The sequence below is a fragment of the Taeniopygia guttata genome, chromosome 4 (assembly GCF_048771995.1).
Source record: "Taeniopygia guttata chromosome 4, bTaeGut7.mat, whole genome shotgun sequence".
NCBI lineage: Eukaryota > Metazoa > Chordata > Aves > Passeriformes > Estrildidae > Taeniopygia > Taeniopygia guttata.
The window spans coordinates 37,123,943-37,142,740 of NC_133028.1; the positions used below are offsets into that span (position 1 = coordinate 37,123,943).

At 41.6% G+C, this 18,798-nt stretch overlaps 1 protein-coding gene across 1 annotated transcript; it reads left to right on the forward strand.

Annotated features, from left to right (window-relative positions):
- Positions 1–8,095: 8,095 nt before the first annotated feature.
- On the forward strand, positions 8,096–16,899 carry HPF1 (histone PARylation factor 1). Its single transcript, XM_030271381.4, has 8 exons — positions 8,096–8,255; positions 9,294–9,453; positions 11,340–11,526; positions 12,011–12,109; positions 13,141–13,291; positions 13,992–14,079; positions 14,665–14,837; positions 16,646–16,899. The coding sequence occupies exons 1-8, from the start codon at positions 8,199–8,201 to the stop codon at positions 16,775–16,777; spliced, it is 1,047 nt and encodes a 348-aa protein (XP_030127241.2). The 5' UTR covers positions 8,096–8,198; the 3' UTR covers positions 16,778–16,899.
- Positions 16,900–18,798: the final 1,899 nt, after the last annotated feature.

An 18,798-nucleotide genomic window follows, 5' to 3' on the forward strand; every position in this document is an offset into this window, starting at 1 on the left:
CCCTTCTGCTCTGAAAAAAAGTAGAAGAATAAGGAGCTTGTCTTACAATAGCTGGTGTATTTATATTTTTGCTGAGAGAGCAACAACTGCTGATTAGCAGAGGTACTAGCTAAGTTGTCTTGAGATTGGGTACTATGAAGTATGTTAAAAAACAGCCAAGTGTAAGGAGCTGACTGACACGATCTGGGTTACTTGGTAGAACCAAAACAATTTGGCTCTAAACAGAACACAAAATTGTTTGTGTCCTGAGGCATCTTGTATGTGGTATTTCTAAGCTTAAAATATATTTTTAAATAGAACAGGTAATTATCAATTGTTTTCTTGTGTAAATAGAGAATAACATGTCAAGGGGATGAAGAGAGATACTGTCCTATATGTTTTCACCACTGCAACATGAATATTCTTCTCCTGTTTGTTGAAAAAAGTGGCATTGATAAGCTTAAGACAATTGTTGGTCTCTAAACTGGGAAACTGATCTCTCTGGATGTGGAGATTTACATCTGTGTAGTTCTGTATTTTTCTTTGAGGGAGGTATGTGGTGTATTTTAAAACCATCTTAGCTAGCTAGTACTACTGAATGTTACCTGGGGAGTTCCTGGGAGGGGTGCCATATGAGCTCACAAGACAGAAGCAATGCCTATGTATTTTTGTCAGTATATTTTGAAAGAAAGAGTGCTTAAAGCTTGGATTGTGCTGGTAACTACGTTAGTGGCATACAAAGCTGTCAGATTACTATAAGTAGGTGATCAAATGGAGTTTCATTATACTCAAGAACATCCCTAAGAGTTGTGGGCATTTGTAGCTTGAGAAAAGTAGCATATCTCAACAGAGACAAAAATTTACAAAATCTCAAGAAGAAACAATGATGATGCTAAAGACAACATCCTACTGTGAAAGAATTACTCATTACCTTTTGGGGCTATTAAGTAGGCTCCTTGAAGTTGAGGAAGCACGTCAGAAACATCCTGTGGTGTGAAATGTGTTTTGGGCATAATGTATTTGCAGCTTCCCAGTGGAATCTATCCTAGTTGGGTTACTGCACTAAGGGCAGATTCAGCACTGTGAAAGGAGCAGAAAGCCCAAGACTACAAGGGGAAATGCCAGGCTCTGTTGTCTCCCGCCACCATCCCAGTGAGAGAAGGGTTGTTTCCCAACAATGGGCATAAGCCTGCCTTAGCCAGAGTCATTGTCTTTGCACATGCTATAATCAAGGGCGAGGCCTTTAGACAGATTTTCCTGCTGTGGCGCTTGTTTACAGTATCTTATAGTAACAAGGCAGATGAAAGGTGAAGGGGATCACAGAAAACAAAGCAGGATGTTTTCTCAGTGCTCCCTATGTTGTGCAACGGCATGGCACAGTAATTCCAGGTGAGCATCACAGCTGACTGGTTCTGGACTGGAAAGAGCAGAGCTGTGGCAGCTTCAGTGCTGCACCTGAATTAATTAGTCATCTTTATAGACAGAAAGGGTAACTTATTTGGGAACAGACTGTGCTAATGCTACACAGCCCTAGGCACTGAAGCTGTTAGCTGGGAATGGCACGGTGAGAATATGTGGTGTTTTGTGTTACTAGCTAGCAGAAGTTTACTGTAGTGCTATGCTAGAAGCCATATGGAGTGGGAACATCTGAGCAGGTCTGAGGGAATAATTTTAAATATGAACACAAGCCTAAAGTTGATGTTATACTTTAGTATTGCCTTTGAGACTTGCATTAAACCCAGTTTTTGTTGCTTTTAATGTTTTGTGGTTGCAAGGGTGCCCAGAAAATGCAAGCAGAAAGGTTTCTTACAAAAGTTGCTAAATATAATTGGATTGTTCACCCTAATCCATATACTCAGTCCTCAAGTTTAGGGACTCTCACAGCAATAGTGGCAATAAAAGTTATGATTTGTAAATGGTTTATTGGAAAATATAGACTACTTCCCCTCAGGATGTTAAAACACAAAACTGGATTTATTCTGCTATGAAGAATTTTGCCTGTCAGTTATAGCCAGCAATTCTGTGTCTCTCAGGTAACAGGAATATGATCAATTCACCCAACTGAGCTGCTAAGTTTCTGACTCACTCTATCCTAAGCTGAAGTGACTCAGAACTACAATTTTCTATCTCCTCACCACATTATTTGTCAGGGGACGAAGCCAAAGCATACGTAATTGAGAAAATGTTAATACCATCAGCCAGAACGTAGGAGATAGATATTATTTAATTATTTGTTTTGACTGTCACCCTAATATCCAGTTATAGCAGAATGTGACTTGTTCTCGATGCGAGGAAACTGTCCCATGAAAACAGGGCCCTAAGGTTCTGACACTGAAGACTGGGAGGTTGTTTGTACTAATACAGTATGAAAGACATGCCAGTTTTAGGAGTTATTAATGGTAAAACAATGTATGAAGGGTTTGTATCACTGGTAAACATGTTTATCAAGCGTTTCTTCTTGCATGTCAGAAATATGAAACCTCACGAGGGTTATCTACAAAGTAGTCATTGATTTTAAATGACTTGCAATTTAGATTATTTTAGTTTTTTATGTATCAGACCAAAAACTTTTCTTTTTCATTTATTGCCTCCACTGGCAACAACTTGATACTTTTTTTTTTCTCCTCACCTGTATGCAGTATTTTGTACATATGCAGGCAAGAGTTTAAAGTGAAAATTATAGATTAAGAGAACTAGAAAACCTATATATAAAAAATAATCCCCCCCAAAAAACATAACCCCAGAAAAATATAGTACCTAGATTGCCTGGTTCAATCTATCCTGGGTCCAATAGCTGACCAGAAATAAAACTGGATTAGACTTACTAACTCTATGCTTTACTTTCCCAAGGGAAAACATTGTTTTGGATAGGTATTCATACTAGCAGCCCTTTCATAGGAGTAGATTCTTACAGGAAAACTCCTAACTTCCTGGGATAATGCATTCAGAGGAACTGTGCCTCACTGTGCTGCAAACATACATAGCTGTATTTCCAGGTAAACCAGGCAACTTATAACAGTACATCTATGGCCATCTGCAGAATTTAACTGGTGCTTGTGGCAAATGGTCCTGCATGAACTGCAGTTCTGTACAACCACAGGACTAACAAGTAATTTCAATGCAGAATAGTGTAGATGATCTGTGTTCTAAGCACTCATCATTTATGCGATCAGAATGGTTTCCCTGTATTCAAATTAGAGCAGAAAGAAAGGGTTTGGCTTGCAGTAAAATACTACTGCCACCATAAAATCATAGTCTACTGATAGCTGCCAGATCTAAATAATAGTTGTTCAAACGCTGGATTACAGCAGTATCAAGCTGTCAGTTTACACTCTTGTCAAGAGCATTTACTGCAAGGCTCACCAAATTGATGCCTAAACAACATTAATTTATGTTCTAAAATATTTATCTAACTTTAAGTCCTTCACAGACAGACTACTGTGTATCTTTACCCATATTCCTTTCTAAACATTTGCTACACAAAGTATCCTGAAGCCTCTAGGCTGTCTCAGGAAATACACGTCCTGCAGTATTCCGATCAATTTTCTCCCAGTTATGACTTTCCCCCTGCGCTGTACTCATTCATTAATCCTGGTGTATGTAGCCTTCCCTGCAGAATTGCAAGGGGAGCTGGCAGGGATCCAGGACAACCTGTCAGCACAAGCAGCACTGAGGTGATGAGTCAGCAGAGGCACTGTGTGTCTTTGCGCTCTGCTGCAGCACCGCCCACTCCCAGCCCTGCTGGAGACAAGTCTTGGCTTTGACCTTGAAAAGTGTCCACAGCTCCTGCACATCCTTATTTTGATGAGAGGGAGGCTGTGTCCTTCAGTGAACCTGAAAATGTGGAGCTGCCCTACAGACGCTAATAATCCAAGGAACAAGAGGCTCTGTGTGATCTGAGGATTATGTGAGGCTTAACCTGAGAACAGGGCTGGCAGTTTTGTAAAGCAATTCATTAAGAACCATCACATAAACTGCAGTGTTAAAGCTATTTTAAAATAGCATAATTTCACTGCATTTGTCCCACACTGCATTCAGTACATCTCCAATGTGATAGCTGCACACAGAAAAATCCAGCTGTTACATACACTGTGATAACACAGAATAAGACAAAATTATCTAGGGTTCAGAAATAAGATGTTCACATTGAAAGGACATCAATGTGGCCACTGAATACCTGTATTCAGGTATTTTCGTCTTCATTCTTTATACTGCTTTTTATTAAAAAGAATTTAAATGGCTCCCTCTTGTGTCATGAGAAATGAAGTATCATTTTGGCAAAAAACTAGTCCTCGAGCAGAAATTAGATTTTATCTATGTTTATACTGCAGAGTCTAGTTATCAGTATGTTGTGGCGATGGAGTGGACTGAACACATGTATCCCTTGCTGCTCAGGTACTCTTTGAAACTACCTAAAACAAACACCATAAACAGTTACCTTTCAGCTGCACACGATGAAGGGTAGGGAAAAATACCTTGTGTATTGCATCCCATCTAATTTGCTAATGCAGTCTACATTAGATAGATATCTTGTCTTGGAGATCCCTGTCCTTAAAGATCTTTAACATCTCAGTACAGAACAGTACTGTGTACAGGGTAGCTTAGTTTACTTGTGGTGTTTTTCACAGATGAGCAAATCTTCACCTTGTAAGGGATAGGAGGAAAGCAATGAACTATGACAGAAAGCTCTGAGCATGAAAAAGTCAGTGAATAGCAATGAGGAAGTAAAAATCTGATTTCAACAACCCTGCAAGTCTTCTTTCGTTCTTTGTACTACATGCTAAGTGCTAAAGGTTTTGTTCTGGCTTTTGAATCATGAAAGGTTTTTCCACAATTTATACTCATAAAACTCTGAAACTGAAAACTGAAAGGGTTGGGTTTTGGGTTTGGTGGTTTGTTTTTTGTTTTGTTTTTTTTTTTTTTTTGCATAGCATGGGGCATACTTTGGTAACTTTGGATATTAAGCAATAGTCTTGGAAATTAACATAGAAGAGGAAAAATACTTATAGGACACTAAGGTCTTGCTAACCTCAAGAGGCAAATAAAATGTCTCAGGAAATATGTGTGTGTGTACACAGGAAGTATCTACAATAGCTTTTGAGAAAGCAGGTCTGAAAAGCTTTGTTTCAGGGAAACATGCTTCAGTTCTGTAGTTTCTCACAAGGTCTCTTCCTGTAGTTATAAATTAACAAAACAAACAATCTGAACAAAAAGAAACTTCAGAGTGGGACTAATCACACTGATGATTGCAGAGTTTGATAAAGCTACTTTGCAGATAATTATCTTGAGATAATCTCAGTTTATCCTGATTCAGAAGTCTGGTGGTACACACACAGGAGGCTATGTTTTGTAGTTTGAAGAGGAGACTTTAAAATACTGTATTATGAATTCTGCTGAAGCCATTTATCCTTTGTAAAAAGTCTTCCTTGTTACAGCCTTTCATTCATTCTGGTAACAGTTGTTACCAGAATGAATCAAAATATGACTACCAATATCAAATTACATATTCTTTTCAAATCTAGGACTTTGTATCCTCCACCAAATAATTTGCTCTTCTCATACAGAAGGAGTAACTACTTGTTCACAGAGAGGAAAAAACTACTACGATGGACAGAATGATCATTCAGTATCTTAGCATTTCTTGTTTAAGGGCTCTACAGTGGCATCCCACAATCTATTTCCATGTTTCAGAGAAGAACTGTTGAGGGTAGACTTAAGAGAAACTGAAAGGGTTTATTAAATCTAAAACATGTACTTTGGTTCCAAACTGCTGTTTGGAAAACCTCTCATCAGCTGCCACCTGGGACTAGATACATCTAAACTAAAAAATACTCTTTTTATCTATCCAGCCATGCAAAGTTACTTTTCTGAACACAACCACATCACTCTCTTAATGGAACTGAGATACCTGCCTCATATTCCAAGCCTGAAAAGACAGAATGAGGTAACTGGGCATTTCATTACCTATTTCTTTTGAAGTACTTATTCCAAAATTGTTTGGAAGGTACTTATAAAAAAATTGAGTTGCACTATATAGATGCACACATAAAAGTATTTTTAAAATCACATTTTATCTTAAAAATGGCCAAACACTGGTACTCTTAACCAATAATCTAGTGGCTGGAGTACCTGCCTGGAAAGTGTAAGAGACCAGGATTATCAGATGGAGAGCATTTCATATCCTCCTCCCTGGATTGTGCACGTTTTTTTTTCTCTCCTGGGTTATTTCCAAACTGTGGACTGTTCTAGAAGAGTCTTTAATAGCTTGTCTAGAGAAAAGAATTTTAAAAATTGCTTTATCAATAAAGCTCATGAACTGTATCTTCAGTGGTAAAATGACTCCAAGTTAGCCTTTAGACACCTAGTACTAGCATTAAGTCAGTGTAGGAGTATTTTTCTACTGCAAATGTCAGTTTGCATTCTTTCCAGTATAAGTGTGCCTTGTGAGGTATTAGCATATTTAAAATGGGGCCACTACAAATTTATTTGATGCTTACTTTACTTCTGTTTCAATGCTGTAATGCAAAATATTGTAAGAGGCAAAAATCAATCTCTTTAAAGGTAGAAAACTTTGAAAAGCTGCTGTTTTCTTCTTGACTCAAAGGTAGATGCTTTCATCCTGACCTTATTTACTTGTTTTTACTTTAGGTGATGCTTTCTCTAGCCTCCACTATGGCTAAGGTTTTGTTTACTAGAAATTACAAGTGAGACTCATACTTTAATTTTAGAAAGCATTTCCCAAAGAAACCTCAGGCCGATACTCTTGACACTTTTCAGAAAGAAAATTAGGTTTGTGGTTTCTTAGTAAGCTTTTGTGCCTCGTTTCTGCTTAACCTCAGGCAATGAAATGTAAATCGTTAAACAAGGTTTAAACACGAAATTTAATAGACCTTCCTTGTGTATGCAGGATTTTGGTAAGTAAACAACAGGTATGCTGATTTAAACAAAATTTTTCCATCTGAGAAAGAAGACTTTGCAGTCTTTGTTCTGCATCTACATCATAGCAAACCTTGCTGATTTATGTACAGGCAGTACCACCCATCAGTCAGGATCAAATTTCCTGTGACTTGTGTGTAACTCTTAAAAGTGAATGCTGTAACCTGAAGTAACATCATCGAGCTTTTGTGTGAGTCATGCAGCTGTCAGGTGGCTGAAACGCACTGCAGTTTATTCCTAGACCTAAGCTAACAATCTATACCATAGCAAAGACTTACAGCCTTAACAGACTGCAGGATAAAAAGATCTCACAGTAATTATTTATGCCACACACGCATCTTTCTTTCTGGTAGGCACTGTGAGCTCACCAATTCCTGTAGCTTAACTACATAATGTTGCTTTAAATAAATCCACTGCGATCTCACTTACTGAAACAAAAAAATAAAAAAAAGGGAAGGTTTATATATAACCAGCTTCCCGCTGCTGCCTCCTGTGCCGCTGGTTTTCCAGGCCCTCTCCTGTGCAAAGCGCTGAGCAGTGTAAGCGGGTGTTGCACAATGTGACTATGGGCCGCTCTACGCTGAGGAACGCGTCCCACTCGCGGCATGTTACACACGGCTGCCTCGCACCTTGCATTGAACAGAAGCTGTGATGCTGCTTTTTATATTCCCGGCAGCTGTCAATTGCTAAAACAGAAGATTATGGGATTGGGGTTTTGTTTTGTTTTTTAATTTGTACTGAAAATCTGTATTGCTTCCTCTCTCTCATGCCTTTAGCTCTGAAGGAGAATAGTAACTATCTGCGTAGAGCCATATAATATGCATTTTTTCACAAGATTACTACATTTCAGGTAATCTCTTCCTCTGTCTGATCCCAATACAGTACCCTAACTCATATTACAGGAATTTGCAGGAATATGCAAGCAGGACTATAAAAACTCAGCTTCGAAAGCGTATTTATGCGGTCTATCTACCGCTGTGGGAACATGGCGGTGAGTTCCCGGCTTGTCTCCCGCACCAGCCGCATTCGCCACCCGGGGTGCGCTGCTCGCCTCGCGGTACCCCGCCGCTGTCCCCGGGCGGCCGCTGCCCGCGGGGCGGTGCCACAGCAGAGGGGCTGCCGCGGCCCCCGCCCCTCGGAGCCCCTCGCGGCCCCTCAGAGCCCCCCACGCTCGCGGCCGCCGCGCGGGGCCGGCTCCGGCTCTGGCGCCGGCGCGGGGCTGCGCAGGCGCGGCGCGCGCGCCGCGTAGCGCAGGGCGCGCGGGATGCGGGCGGCGGGAGCGCATGGCAGGTGGCGGGAAGCGGAGGCCGCGCGGCGCGGCGGGAGCGGCCGCAGAGCAGGTGGGGCGGGGGCGGCGGGGACGCGGCCGGGGCACCCGGGCACCCGCCTCCGAGGGCCTGCTCCGCCGCGGGTGCCTTGTGGTGTCTGTCGGCTCTCGGGCTCCTTGCCCCTCGTTCTGTTTTGCTCGGTGGCTCTGGGGACAGTCACAGGGCCCCGCGTTCTCCCGCGCGGCAGCCGCTCCTGCTCGCGCTGCGCTGGGCCCGCCGCAGCCTCCCGGCGGCACCGCGCTGGGAGCGGGACCCGCGCCGCGACCCGGCTCGCCTGGGGCGGCCCTGCTGCAGAGATCCACTGTCCGCGCGTTGCCTTCTCTTAAAAACGATAAAGAAACCTTGTTTATTTAGCTGCTTTACTTTTTATATTCTTTCAAATGCGGGGGTAACGATTCCTGCCAATTCATGGAGACTTATGGGGGAATGGGGTGGTTGAGGCTAATGCCTCAGTAGAGCGTGCCCGTATGGATCATTTCCTACCCTGCTTCAGCTCGCGTTGCATCATTTTTAAAAGCAACTTCACCTCTGAGCTGCTTCTTCCACTGAAAACTCCGGCAGTCGTGATGTTGAATAGCGCAGTAGTTAAAATAGAAGAGACCAGAGGATTTTTGCTGTGTTCTTTAATTTGACAAGACAAAATAGTATTCCTACTTTCAACTGTAAAACACATAAACATGTTGTATGCTCTCTGCAGTGTGATTGGAAATGGTCATTTTAGAACAATAGAATTAGATTAAACTACTGCTTAATTAACAGAAGTGCTTCTGTTGATTATATTGACCCATTAATATCAAAAGTAGCAGTTAGCTACTATACTATACGTTTAGTATATTTGTCAGATTGCGCTTTTAATGGGTTCAGTCCAAAGCAGATGTTTGAGGCTGTATATATACTGCTTGAGCTAAAAAACATGTCCTAATGGATCTAATCCTTGTTACTCCATTAGTATAAAAGCTTTGTAGACTCCTTTGGTAGAGCTGAGAGAAAGCAACTAAATTAACTCTGTTTTGGATTGGTTTTTTGTTTTAATTTTTTTATAATCTACAGAGTGAAAAAAATGGAGCTGTCAAGAAAAGAAGATCAAGCCAGGCAGATATTCCTGATAGTCTTTGCCAAGAAACAGAAACGTGCTATCGGCTTAGACTGCCTGAGGACTTCTACCAGTTTTGGAAGTTTTGTGAGGAACTAGATCCTGAGAAACCAAGTGGTGAGGTTTTACATTTTGCCTCTTCTAACTCTTACTACCAAAACCAGCCTGAAAGCAGGCAAACTGAAGTTGGTCAGACGCATTTTAGTGAAGCTTCAGCCTTTCACTTGAGATGGTGAATATTTACATGAGTGTAAACTAAAACACTGGCTATAATCACCAAGATGCACACTTCAAGCTTTCTAAAATGTAACTACTGACGTTGTGCAATGCAATGTGGTCTAAATCTGCCTTTCTCGCAGGTGCATTTGAAATGTTTAGTATGAAATTGAAGTTTCCTCATGTATCATGGTTTAATCCAAATCAAAAATTAAGCACCACACAGGCACTTGCTCACTCCCCCTTGGTGAGATGGGAGAGAATTCAAAGAGTGAAAGTGAGGAAAACATGTGGGTTTAGCTAAAGACAGTAAAACAGGGAAAGCAAAAGCCACAAAGAAAGCAAAACAAGGAATTAATTCACCACCACCTGTGTGCAGACAGGTATTCAACCATCTCCAAGAAAGCAGGTCTTCATCATGCTGAGCATGATGCCATTTGCTATGGAACATCCCTTTGGTCAGTTGGGATCAGCTGTCCCAGATGCATCCCCTCTCAGCTTCTTGTGCACCCACAGCCTCCTCGGCGGTGGGATGAGAGGTTGAAGAGACTTTAACTTAGTGTAAGCACTACTAAATCTGGATTTCAACCTCTACAAGTTTATTATATAACAGAATGTGGCATTGCTGTGTGCTGTAGAAATGACCCTATCTTTCAGAGTCAGAATGATTTGGGTTGGAAGGGACCTTTAACGGTGATCTAGTCGAACTCCCTACACTGAGCAGGGACATCTTCAACAGAGCCAGGTTGCTCAGAGCTGGATCCAACCCAGCCTTAAATGTTTCTAGGTCATCCACCGTGTCTCTGGGCAACCTGCTCCACCACCTGCATCATAACACTTTTTTTTAATCTTGTATTTAGTCTGAATCTACCTGTTTTAGTTAAGAACCATTACCCCTTGTCCTCTTGCTACAGGCCCTGCTAAAATGTTTGTCCTTACCTTCAATACCTAAAGTACTGAAACACTGCAGTAAAGTCCCTTTTGTTCTCCAGACTGAACAACCAAAGCCCTCTCAGCCCATCTTTATAGGAGAGGTGCTCTAGGTCTCTGATCATAGTCATGACCCTGTTCTGGACCCACTCCAACAGGTCCATGACCTTGCTGTGCTGACAACCCTGGAGCTGGCTGTAGCACTGCAGGTGGGGTCTGAGCAGAGCAGAGGGAAGAATCCCCTCCCTGGCCCTGCTGGCCGCACTGCTTTGGATGCAGCCCAGGACACGTTTGGCTTTTTGGGCTGGGAGTGCCCGTGGCTGGGTCATGTCCAGCCTCTCACCTACCAGCATCCCCAAGCACTTCTGGGCAGGGCTGCTCTCCATCTGTTCATCCTCAGCCTGTGTTGATACTAGGTGTTGCCCCAACCCAGGTGCAGAACTTTCCAAGACCACTTGGTCTTGTTAAAGCCAAAGAGATTCCCATAGGCCCAATTCGTGAGCTTGTCCAGGTCCCTCGGGGTGGCAACCCATCCTTCAGGAGTGTCATCTGCACCCCTCAGCTTGGTGTCATCTGCAGATTTGCTGAGGTTTGCTGATGCAGTCTTGTGTAATTGATAAAGATGAATATTAAACAACACTGGTCCCAGTACACTGATCTCCATCCTGACATTGGACTGTGGCTGGATGGCTACTTTTTATTAAAATGTATTAACTCTTCAACTATCTGGACAAAACAATTCTTAGCTTTCCTTGTCTAGTGAATAGTGTTTGACTGAATTTATGGAAACTGAGTACCTGAGCAACACTGGAACTTCCTGGTCTAAACGTGCACCTGATTCATGGTTTGCTTTTCAGATGCACTTGTGTCAAGTGTTGGACTTAAGCTGGTTGGACCATATGATATTCTTTCTGGAAAACACAAAAAAGCAAAATCAACAGATGTAAACTTCAATCTTCATTGGAGATTCTTCTATGATCCCCCAGAATTTCAGACTATACTTGTTGGGGATAGCAGAACACAGTATCACATGGGATATTTCAGGTATTTTATTTCCTGTGTGCTCTTGTTCCACTACAACTATGCATAGCTTTTCTCCTCTCTTTCCACAAAATGTAACTTGTGTGCTGTCACCAAGCAAGAATCTTTCTTTTTTGTAGTAGGACATTAACAAGTGGCTTTATCTTTTAATTAAAAAAGTTTGCAGGATCAGGAGTTCAAGTCTAAATTTAAATATTCATTAATCTACCTCCTCCAGCCATCTAGAGCACTTTCACTGACAAATCTTTTGCCATGCTGCTGAGAAGAAGATCAGGTTACCAAAAGGAAATGTGTATTCTCTCTGCATGTATGGATACAAGCTCTCTTCAAGGCTTGCTGTAAGATTTTGGAGCTTTAGATCCAAGGGCATTTCTTGACGGGGTTCTGAAGGAGACAGCAGCATAGTGAGGAGGCAAATTTAGTTTTACTTTGAAATAGGAGAAATGGACACAGCTTGACTATTTTGTGTGTACTTTTTCATCAATAGGGATGTGCCAGATGAGCTCCCAGTGTGGGTTGGTGCAAATGAAGCGAAGAAGGGTTGTGTGATTTCACAAGTTGGTGATAATATCTTTGCTGCTGTCAAGTAAGGTTCATATTTACTTTTATTTACAAAGAACAGAATAGAGACAATTTGTTAACTGGGAGGTGGGATGTGGAATAATGAAGGTAACTTATTATAAGTCTTTCTTAGAGAAACTCTCATGTGCTTTCTGCCCCGTTGGAAAGTTTTAAGATGCTCTCAAAAGCCTTTGTAGGCTTTTTAACAGTGCTTTTCTTTCAGAACTAAAATAAGTAAGTGCTAATTATGTCATTCCTTAAATATATTGGCAGTGACAGGCTCTAAATTGGAAAAAATATCTGCTGGGTATGTTAAAATAACTTTGTAAGAGAGAAAGGGCATCTCAAACAGTGGTGGAGGAAATCTGAGTATCATAATAGATTAATAGCATCTGGTTCTTATTCTTGTCTACATAAAAATACATTATTTTTGTATATATTAATATCTACAAGAAGTACCATTTTTGCCCTGTGGCAGGATAACACTGACATGGATATGTAGTTCAGTGTCATTCATGGAACTTTACATGTTCCTGCATCAGGAATGTAAACAACTGACCTCATCCCTGCTGGTTAAAAATGGAAAGCTCTCTAAGGACAGACACGTGTCAGTCAGTGAAAGCAGGCTGAAGAATGGCTTCTGCAAAAGAACCCTTGTGCACTGCAGAGTTAAACGAGGACACTTGTTTTGAAAGTACCATGAGGAGGCTCATAAATATGTATTTGTGTGCATGACTTGGATGACAAATGGTATATATGGCATGGGAACGGCAAACTGAATTCTTAAGATAGAAAGATGAATAGTTACTGAGGCTGGGAGAACCTTCAGCACCTGCAGATTGCATAAGCTAGATTGCAATGCAGGTACAGATAAGAAAAGCCCAAGTACTAGATGTGCCAAACTATTTTCTTGCCTCTTCTTAAGAGGCGTGCATTTTCAAGTTTCTCTGTAAATAAACGCAGGACTGCTAATCTTTATGGTTAAGATCTAGAGGTTTAATGTTTAAAAGGCTATTAATTTTTTTTGTTTTCTTGACATGTTTCCTTTGTTTGCAGATTATTTTTGTCAAAAAAACTTAAGGAAGTGGCTGATAAGAAGAAAAATGCTGTTTTGAAAGACATAGATGAAAAGCTAACAAGAACAGCAAAAGAACTGGGTTATTCTCTGGAACAAAAAACCGTGAAGATGAAACAGAGAGATAAGAAAGTATGACTTTCTTCATCTACTGGACAGAACTAAGTTGTGTTAAATTTTTTTCATTTACTTCCTGTTTGTGTTTTTCCATCCTTCTAGTCAGTAAGTATGCTACAGTAGGAATTTCCAAAGGTAATCAGCTCTCTATAAAACTTCAAAAGAGGGAAGATTACTACAAGTGTGTTCTGAATAATAGGATTTAATAAAAATACTTTAATCTTATAAATCACAGCTAGGCATTCAATTACAAACAAAACAACAAGAACAAGCCACCACCAAAAAACTCAGTAAGCACAGTAGTCTAAGAACTGGAACAAATAGAGGCCATGGAGAAAACTACTTGAAATGGAAGATTGTTATAAATAGCATGGTTGGATCTGTTAGAAACAGGACCATTAAGGATAATATGGATGATAACAGATTTTTTGCATACCTATTAAAAATAATTATGGTAGGGGTCTAAACAAATGTGGTACAGTGCAACACAACTGACTACAAGGGTTCCTAAAATTCAGAATGTCACTAAAATGGCATTTCCAGTTTTTTCAAACTTCAGTGCTTGAAATTAACTGCAATATAATTTGAAACTAAGTTGATGTCCTGGAACCAGGACACCATGTTAGGTTTGACCACCAGCAGTCAGGTGTTAGTTATTTTTAGGCCACAGTACTGTCTTATGGTGCTATGTTCCATTTTCTGTCTCTTTATTCAGGTGGTTACCAAAGCATTTCATGGAGCAGGCCTAGTTGTTCCTGTAGACAAAAATGATGTTGGATACAGAGAACTTCCTGAAACAAATGGTAAACGTCTTGTTTACTGTATCACTCTGATTTTTTGAAGTACACAACCCTCAGTAAAAAGCAAACTGCATTCATGTTTTGTGCTTTAAAAATTTGACTGATAGGAGTAAAACATAGAAGTCCTAACCATCACACTTGTCCTTTAAGTATTGCCATTAAAGGAATCAGATGAGACTCAATGAAACATGCTAAATTGGCAAAAGGAATACCTTAGATGATCTTTTCTTTTGTGTTGTCAAAGCCATGCAGGAAGTAGATCAAAGAGCTAATCTACATTCAGGGATGTGTGGGTTTATTTCTTATCCACCCTCTTCTTCCAGTGTTGTTTTAACCAGAATCAATTCCTTGATGAAATTTCATCACAAAGTGTTTGTCTCCCTTTGTGAGGAACTGAGAGGGATGGGTATGGGGTAAGAATGAGCTTCCAAGGAAAGTGGGAACTTCTTCACCAGTAGTTCAGGGTGTGTCCCCTTACCTTAGATGTAAGTGTGACACATGAGTGTAGTTTTGACACGGAGTACTTCTATGCAATATTAAATTTTTTTTATTTAAACATCTAAATATCTGCTTTTGGTTTTTTTGCAGCTAATCTTAAAAAAATTTGCAAGGCCATTGTTGATGCTCCAACTGATGAGGAGAGAGTGAAGGCCTTTGCACCCATTCAAGAAATGCTGACCTTTGTTCAGTTTGCTAATGATGAATGTGATTATGGAATGGGGTATGAGCTGGGCATGGACCTGTTTTGCTATGGATCACATGTGAGTACTACAACAATCAAACTTCACAAAATTATGCATTATTTTATACATGGGCTAGAAGTTGTTCTGCTATAGATTAATTATCCCTAGGAATCGTAGAGGTCTAAGAGAATATTCTTAATTCATGAAGACTTTTAAAAAGTCACCCAGCGTTGTTCCACGTTGAATTTAAAATTGTGCTTATGAAGGCCCAATCCTGCACTCCAAAAGTGGAGTGTGAAGGGCCTGATCCAAATACATTGAATAGCTGGAGTCCCCTGTCCCCAGCTACTTGTACAGGCACCCATATTCACCCAGATCAAGAAACAGCCTGATGCTTGTAGTAACCCCAGCTGGAAGAATGTGAGCCCAGGCCAGCTGCCGGCTGTACTGCATAGGGCACCTCCCACCTGGAGTCTCCTCCCTAGTTCTCTAAGCTAGCAGTGAACATTGTCAGTAAGGGGATTGAACTAATAGCACTTATTGCACATAAAAATTGCACTTAATGCTTTTTGTTCTGTATTAGCTACTGACCTGCTGGGGAAAAGGGTCATGGCTGTAATTAGTAAATAGGTAGAAAATAACACATGAAGTTTCAACATCAACCTAATATGAATGAAACATAGAAACACCCCTGCACAACAGCTGCTTCTCGCAAAACTAGTATTGGCTAAGTGGTGCTCCAGAGTATTATGAGAAAGATAAGCTTTACAATACTAAATGTAAGCCCAAAAGAGCTGTGCTGAACACTGATTAAAATACTTAGCCATTGAAATGTATGAAAACTGACTGCTCTTGCCATATGCTGTTAAATTACTAGTGTGTTTCTTAGACTTCATGCCCTGCTCTCTTAAGTTCCTTACAGTATCTGCAAATGCTATTTTTCTTCAATATCCTTTTCATTTAGAACCCTTTTTCACATACTAGGCTGCTTCAGCTGCTTAAATCCTTTCTACGACTGGAAGGGCAGTGAAGGAAATGGTTCCTCCCATTTTTCTGAGTAGTTGGAGCCAAATACTCATTTTCCAAGCTTTGTGCTTCTTAGCACATGAGCCCAACCACTGACAAAATCCTGTAGTGAAAAATTGTGTTTACAGTACTGTTGTGTGTCTTGTCTGTTTTATGCTGCAGCTTGGAACACCTGTAACTTTGCAGCTGTTTTCTAGAATTAGAAACCTTCATCTTCTAGTTTAGTAAACAGAAGAAACAGTGGCTTCACACATTAGTTTTGCTTAGTTAGGTCCCTGCCTTTCTTGGAGCTCCTACTTGTTTTCCAGTTTTGACTGCAGCCTTCCTGGCCATTTGCTTACACAGCCAGAGAAACACTGACACCTCATCTGTAGCCAAAGATATAGAAAGGAACTTGAATCGTCCCCTTTGTTTGAGAGATACAATGGAACTACAATAATGATTGCAAATGCTAAATATGCTCTTGATATTTATAGTTTTGAAGTTCTTAAGTGTTTACTGTAAGTACCACTGTAATACCCTAAAACTGCGGGGTGGGACAAGACATGGGACTGTGACAGGATAGGGGACTTCACCTGTAGGCTTCAGCTTGTGATGCTCTAGTGAGTGGGATCATCTTTTCTTGTACTGCAAACACGCGATTTCTCTCTCGCTGCGGCAGCCTGGGCACCCTACCTGCCCTTGCTGTGGCTGTCACAGGTGTAGCATGAGGCTACATGAGGTGTAGCAGGTGCTCAGCTGTCTCGGGAGGGTTGAAGGACGCGGTGTGAATGGGGCAGGGCCAGGAGGTGGGGCTGCTCCCGGGATTAACAAAGCCACTGAGGCCGAGGGCGGCTCTTTTTTTCGCTTCTCTCCTGCAGTACTTTCACAAGACGGTGGGGCAGCTGCTGCCCCTGGCTTACACCCTGCTGAAGAGGAACCTGTTTGCCGAAATCATCGAGCAGCACCTGGGCAGCCGGCGGGAGGAGGACCTGGATCAGCTGGCGCTCTGAGCGGGCACGGGGGCTGCAGCGGGGGCGGCCCTGCGCGCCGGGACTGGGCTTGACTTTGTGTCTGTGGTTTTTTTGTACTCGGTGGCGGTGTCCCCCGCGGTCAGTAAAGGTTTTCTAAGGAACGCGCTGTTTCCCGGTGCTGGCTGCGCACGGCGGGCCCGGGACGGGGAGCGGGGCGGAGGAGCTGTGGGTCGGGGCTGTGGGGCTGACACGCGGGGCCCGGGAGCCAAAGCCGGGCCGGGGCTGGTGCTCCAGGGCAGCACGGGGAGAGCGGGACACTGCTCGGGGCACCGCGCACGGCGGGGCCGCTGGGGCTCGCTCACCATCGCCCCTGTGCCATATGCGAACCGATCCCCACGTCCCTGCTCCAGGTGATGGTTCTCCCCTTCTGCGTTTCCCCAGTTGTGCATTCCCTTCTGTGGCAAAGCCCCAGCTGGAGCTGGTTCAAGTGGGAGGAAACTGACGGGATGAAAGAAATGCTGACATTACAAGGGAAATTAGGAATTCTACTGCAGTTGCTACCTTGCTAATAAGAAGCCATCTCCAGTTCTAAACATTTAAAAATTAAACCCAAGTGATTTTGTACAAAGTGCAAATGAATTGTTTTCAAGGTCCTTAACCCCCAGTTCTATGTTCTTGTTACTGCACTTGGAGGTTTATTCTCTGGCCATTGATTAAAGAAACAGTCCAGAAACAATGGAAAATAACACTTGCTCTTACTCTGCAGCCCTGCCACCTCCAGTGACTTGACTTCCATTGTAGCAATTCACATCAGTACTAGTGACAGCAATAGTAATTATTATTGATAAAGATTATAGGCCAGTAGAACCATGCTAAAACATAAGTCATTCCTACCCTTTTTAAGCAAAAAAGTTGTATGTTACTTTATGGTAGAAGGGAGCAGTGCAGGTACAATAGAGGTTAGAGTGCTGCAAAAGTATTTTGTGTTTCAAATGCACGCGACCATATGCCACAGCTACTAGTCTAAATTTGGCAGCTTTACCCCTTTCATTCAGCATATTAATATCCCAATTATACAAGCACAGACTTACAGGAGCTCATTTGTAGGCCTAGAGGTTTTTTTCTTAATACATAAAAAACAGATACTTTCCGTCTCATTCTCCTTTTTGTTTCAAGTAGAGGAGACCTTAATATCAGGCCCTGCAAGTCACACAAGTATTAAAGCAGTAGAATCATGGAAAGGTTTGAGTTGGAGGGGATCTTAAAAATTCAACTTTTTAACTTTTACTTAAAAATGAACTTAGATCTGCAAAATGAGGACCCAAGACTGGACATCCATATTCAGGTATTGAGCCCTGATGGAGAAGGAGACCTGTTACAACAGCTGCAACATAACTGATAACTGATGCTCTGTATCAATAAACTGGGACAGACTTTGTAGCAGGGCCTGCTGCACTAGGAGTATTGGCTTTAACTAAGAAAGCATAGAGTTAGACTAGATAGGGGAAAGATGTTTTTTATTATGAGAATGGTGAAATATTGAAATGGGCTGCCCAGAGGAGTGGTACCTGCCCCTCCCTCTACATGTTCAATGGATGGGGCTCTGAGCAACCTGTCTCATGAAAGGCGTCCCTGCCCATGACAGGAGGGCTGGAATGAGATGATCTTCAACCTCCCTTCCAACCCAGGCCATTCTATGACGTGTACAGCATCAGCAGATGGTTTTCAGACAATAAAAGGCTCATCCACTTTTAATTATTTTAAAACAAAAATATTTTGTTTTAATTCTATAATTAAACTAAAATCTTAAATGTTTATTTTGGAAAAATATGCTACCTACATCAGATCAGTTTGATGGCGTTGATTGGCTACTGATTTTTAGCAAAATGCTAGGCAATGCAAATACTGCATCTCCTAAACTGCATTCTTTTTGTCAAATCTTCTTAGTAGTTTTGTATGTAAAATTCCTAGCTGTTAATTGTCTCTCAGGGAAAATAAATGCAAAAATCAACACAAATCTTGTTTGTGAAAACAATGAGAAAGCATGACAGAACAATAAA

What these genes read in the sequence shown, in the direction of transcription:
- HPF1 (XM_030271381.4), top strand. Translation starts at nt 8,199, where the DNA reads ATGGCAGGTGGCGGGAAGCGGAGGCCGCGCGGCGCGGCGGGAGCGGCC. An exon ending in TGAAACAGAGAGATAAGAAA is followed by an intron (nt 13,292 to 13,991) that starts GTATGACTTTCT and finishes CTCTTTATTCAG; the next exon opens with GTGGTTACCAAAGCATTTCA. An exon ending in TGTTTTGCTATGGATCACAT is followed by an intron (nt 14,838 to 16,645) that starts GTGAGTACTACA and finishes TCTCTCCTGCAG; the next exon opens with TACTTTCACAAGACGGTGGG.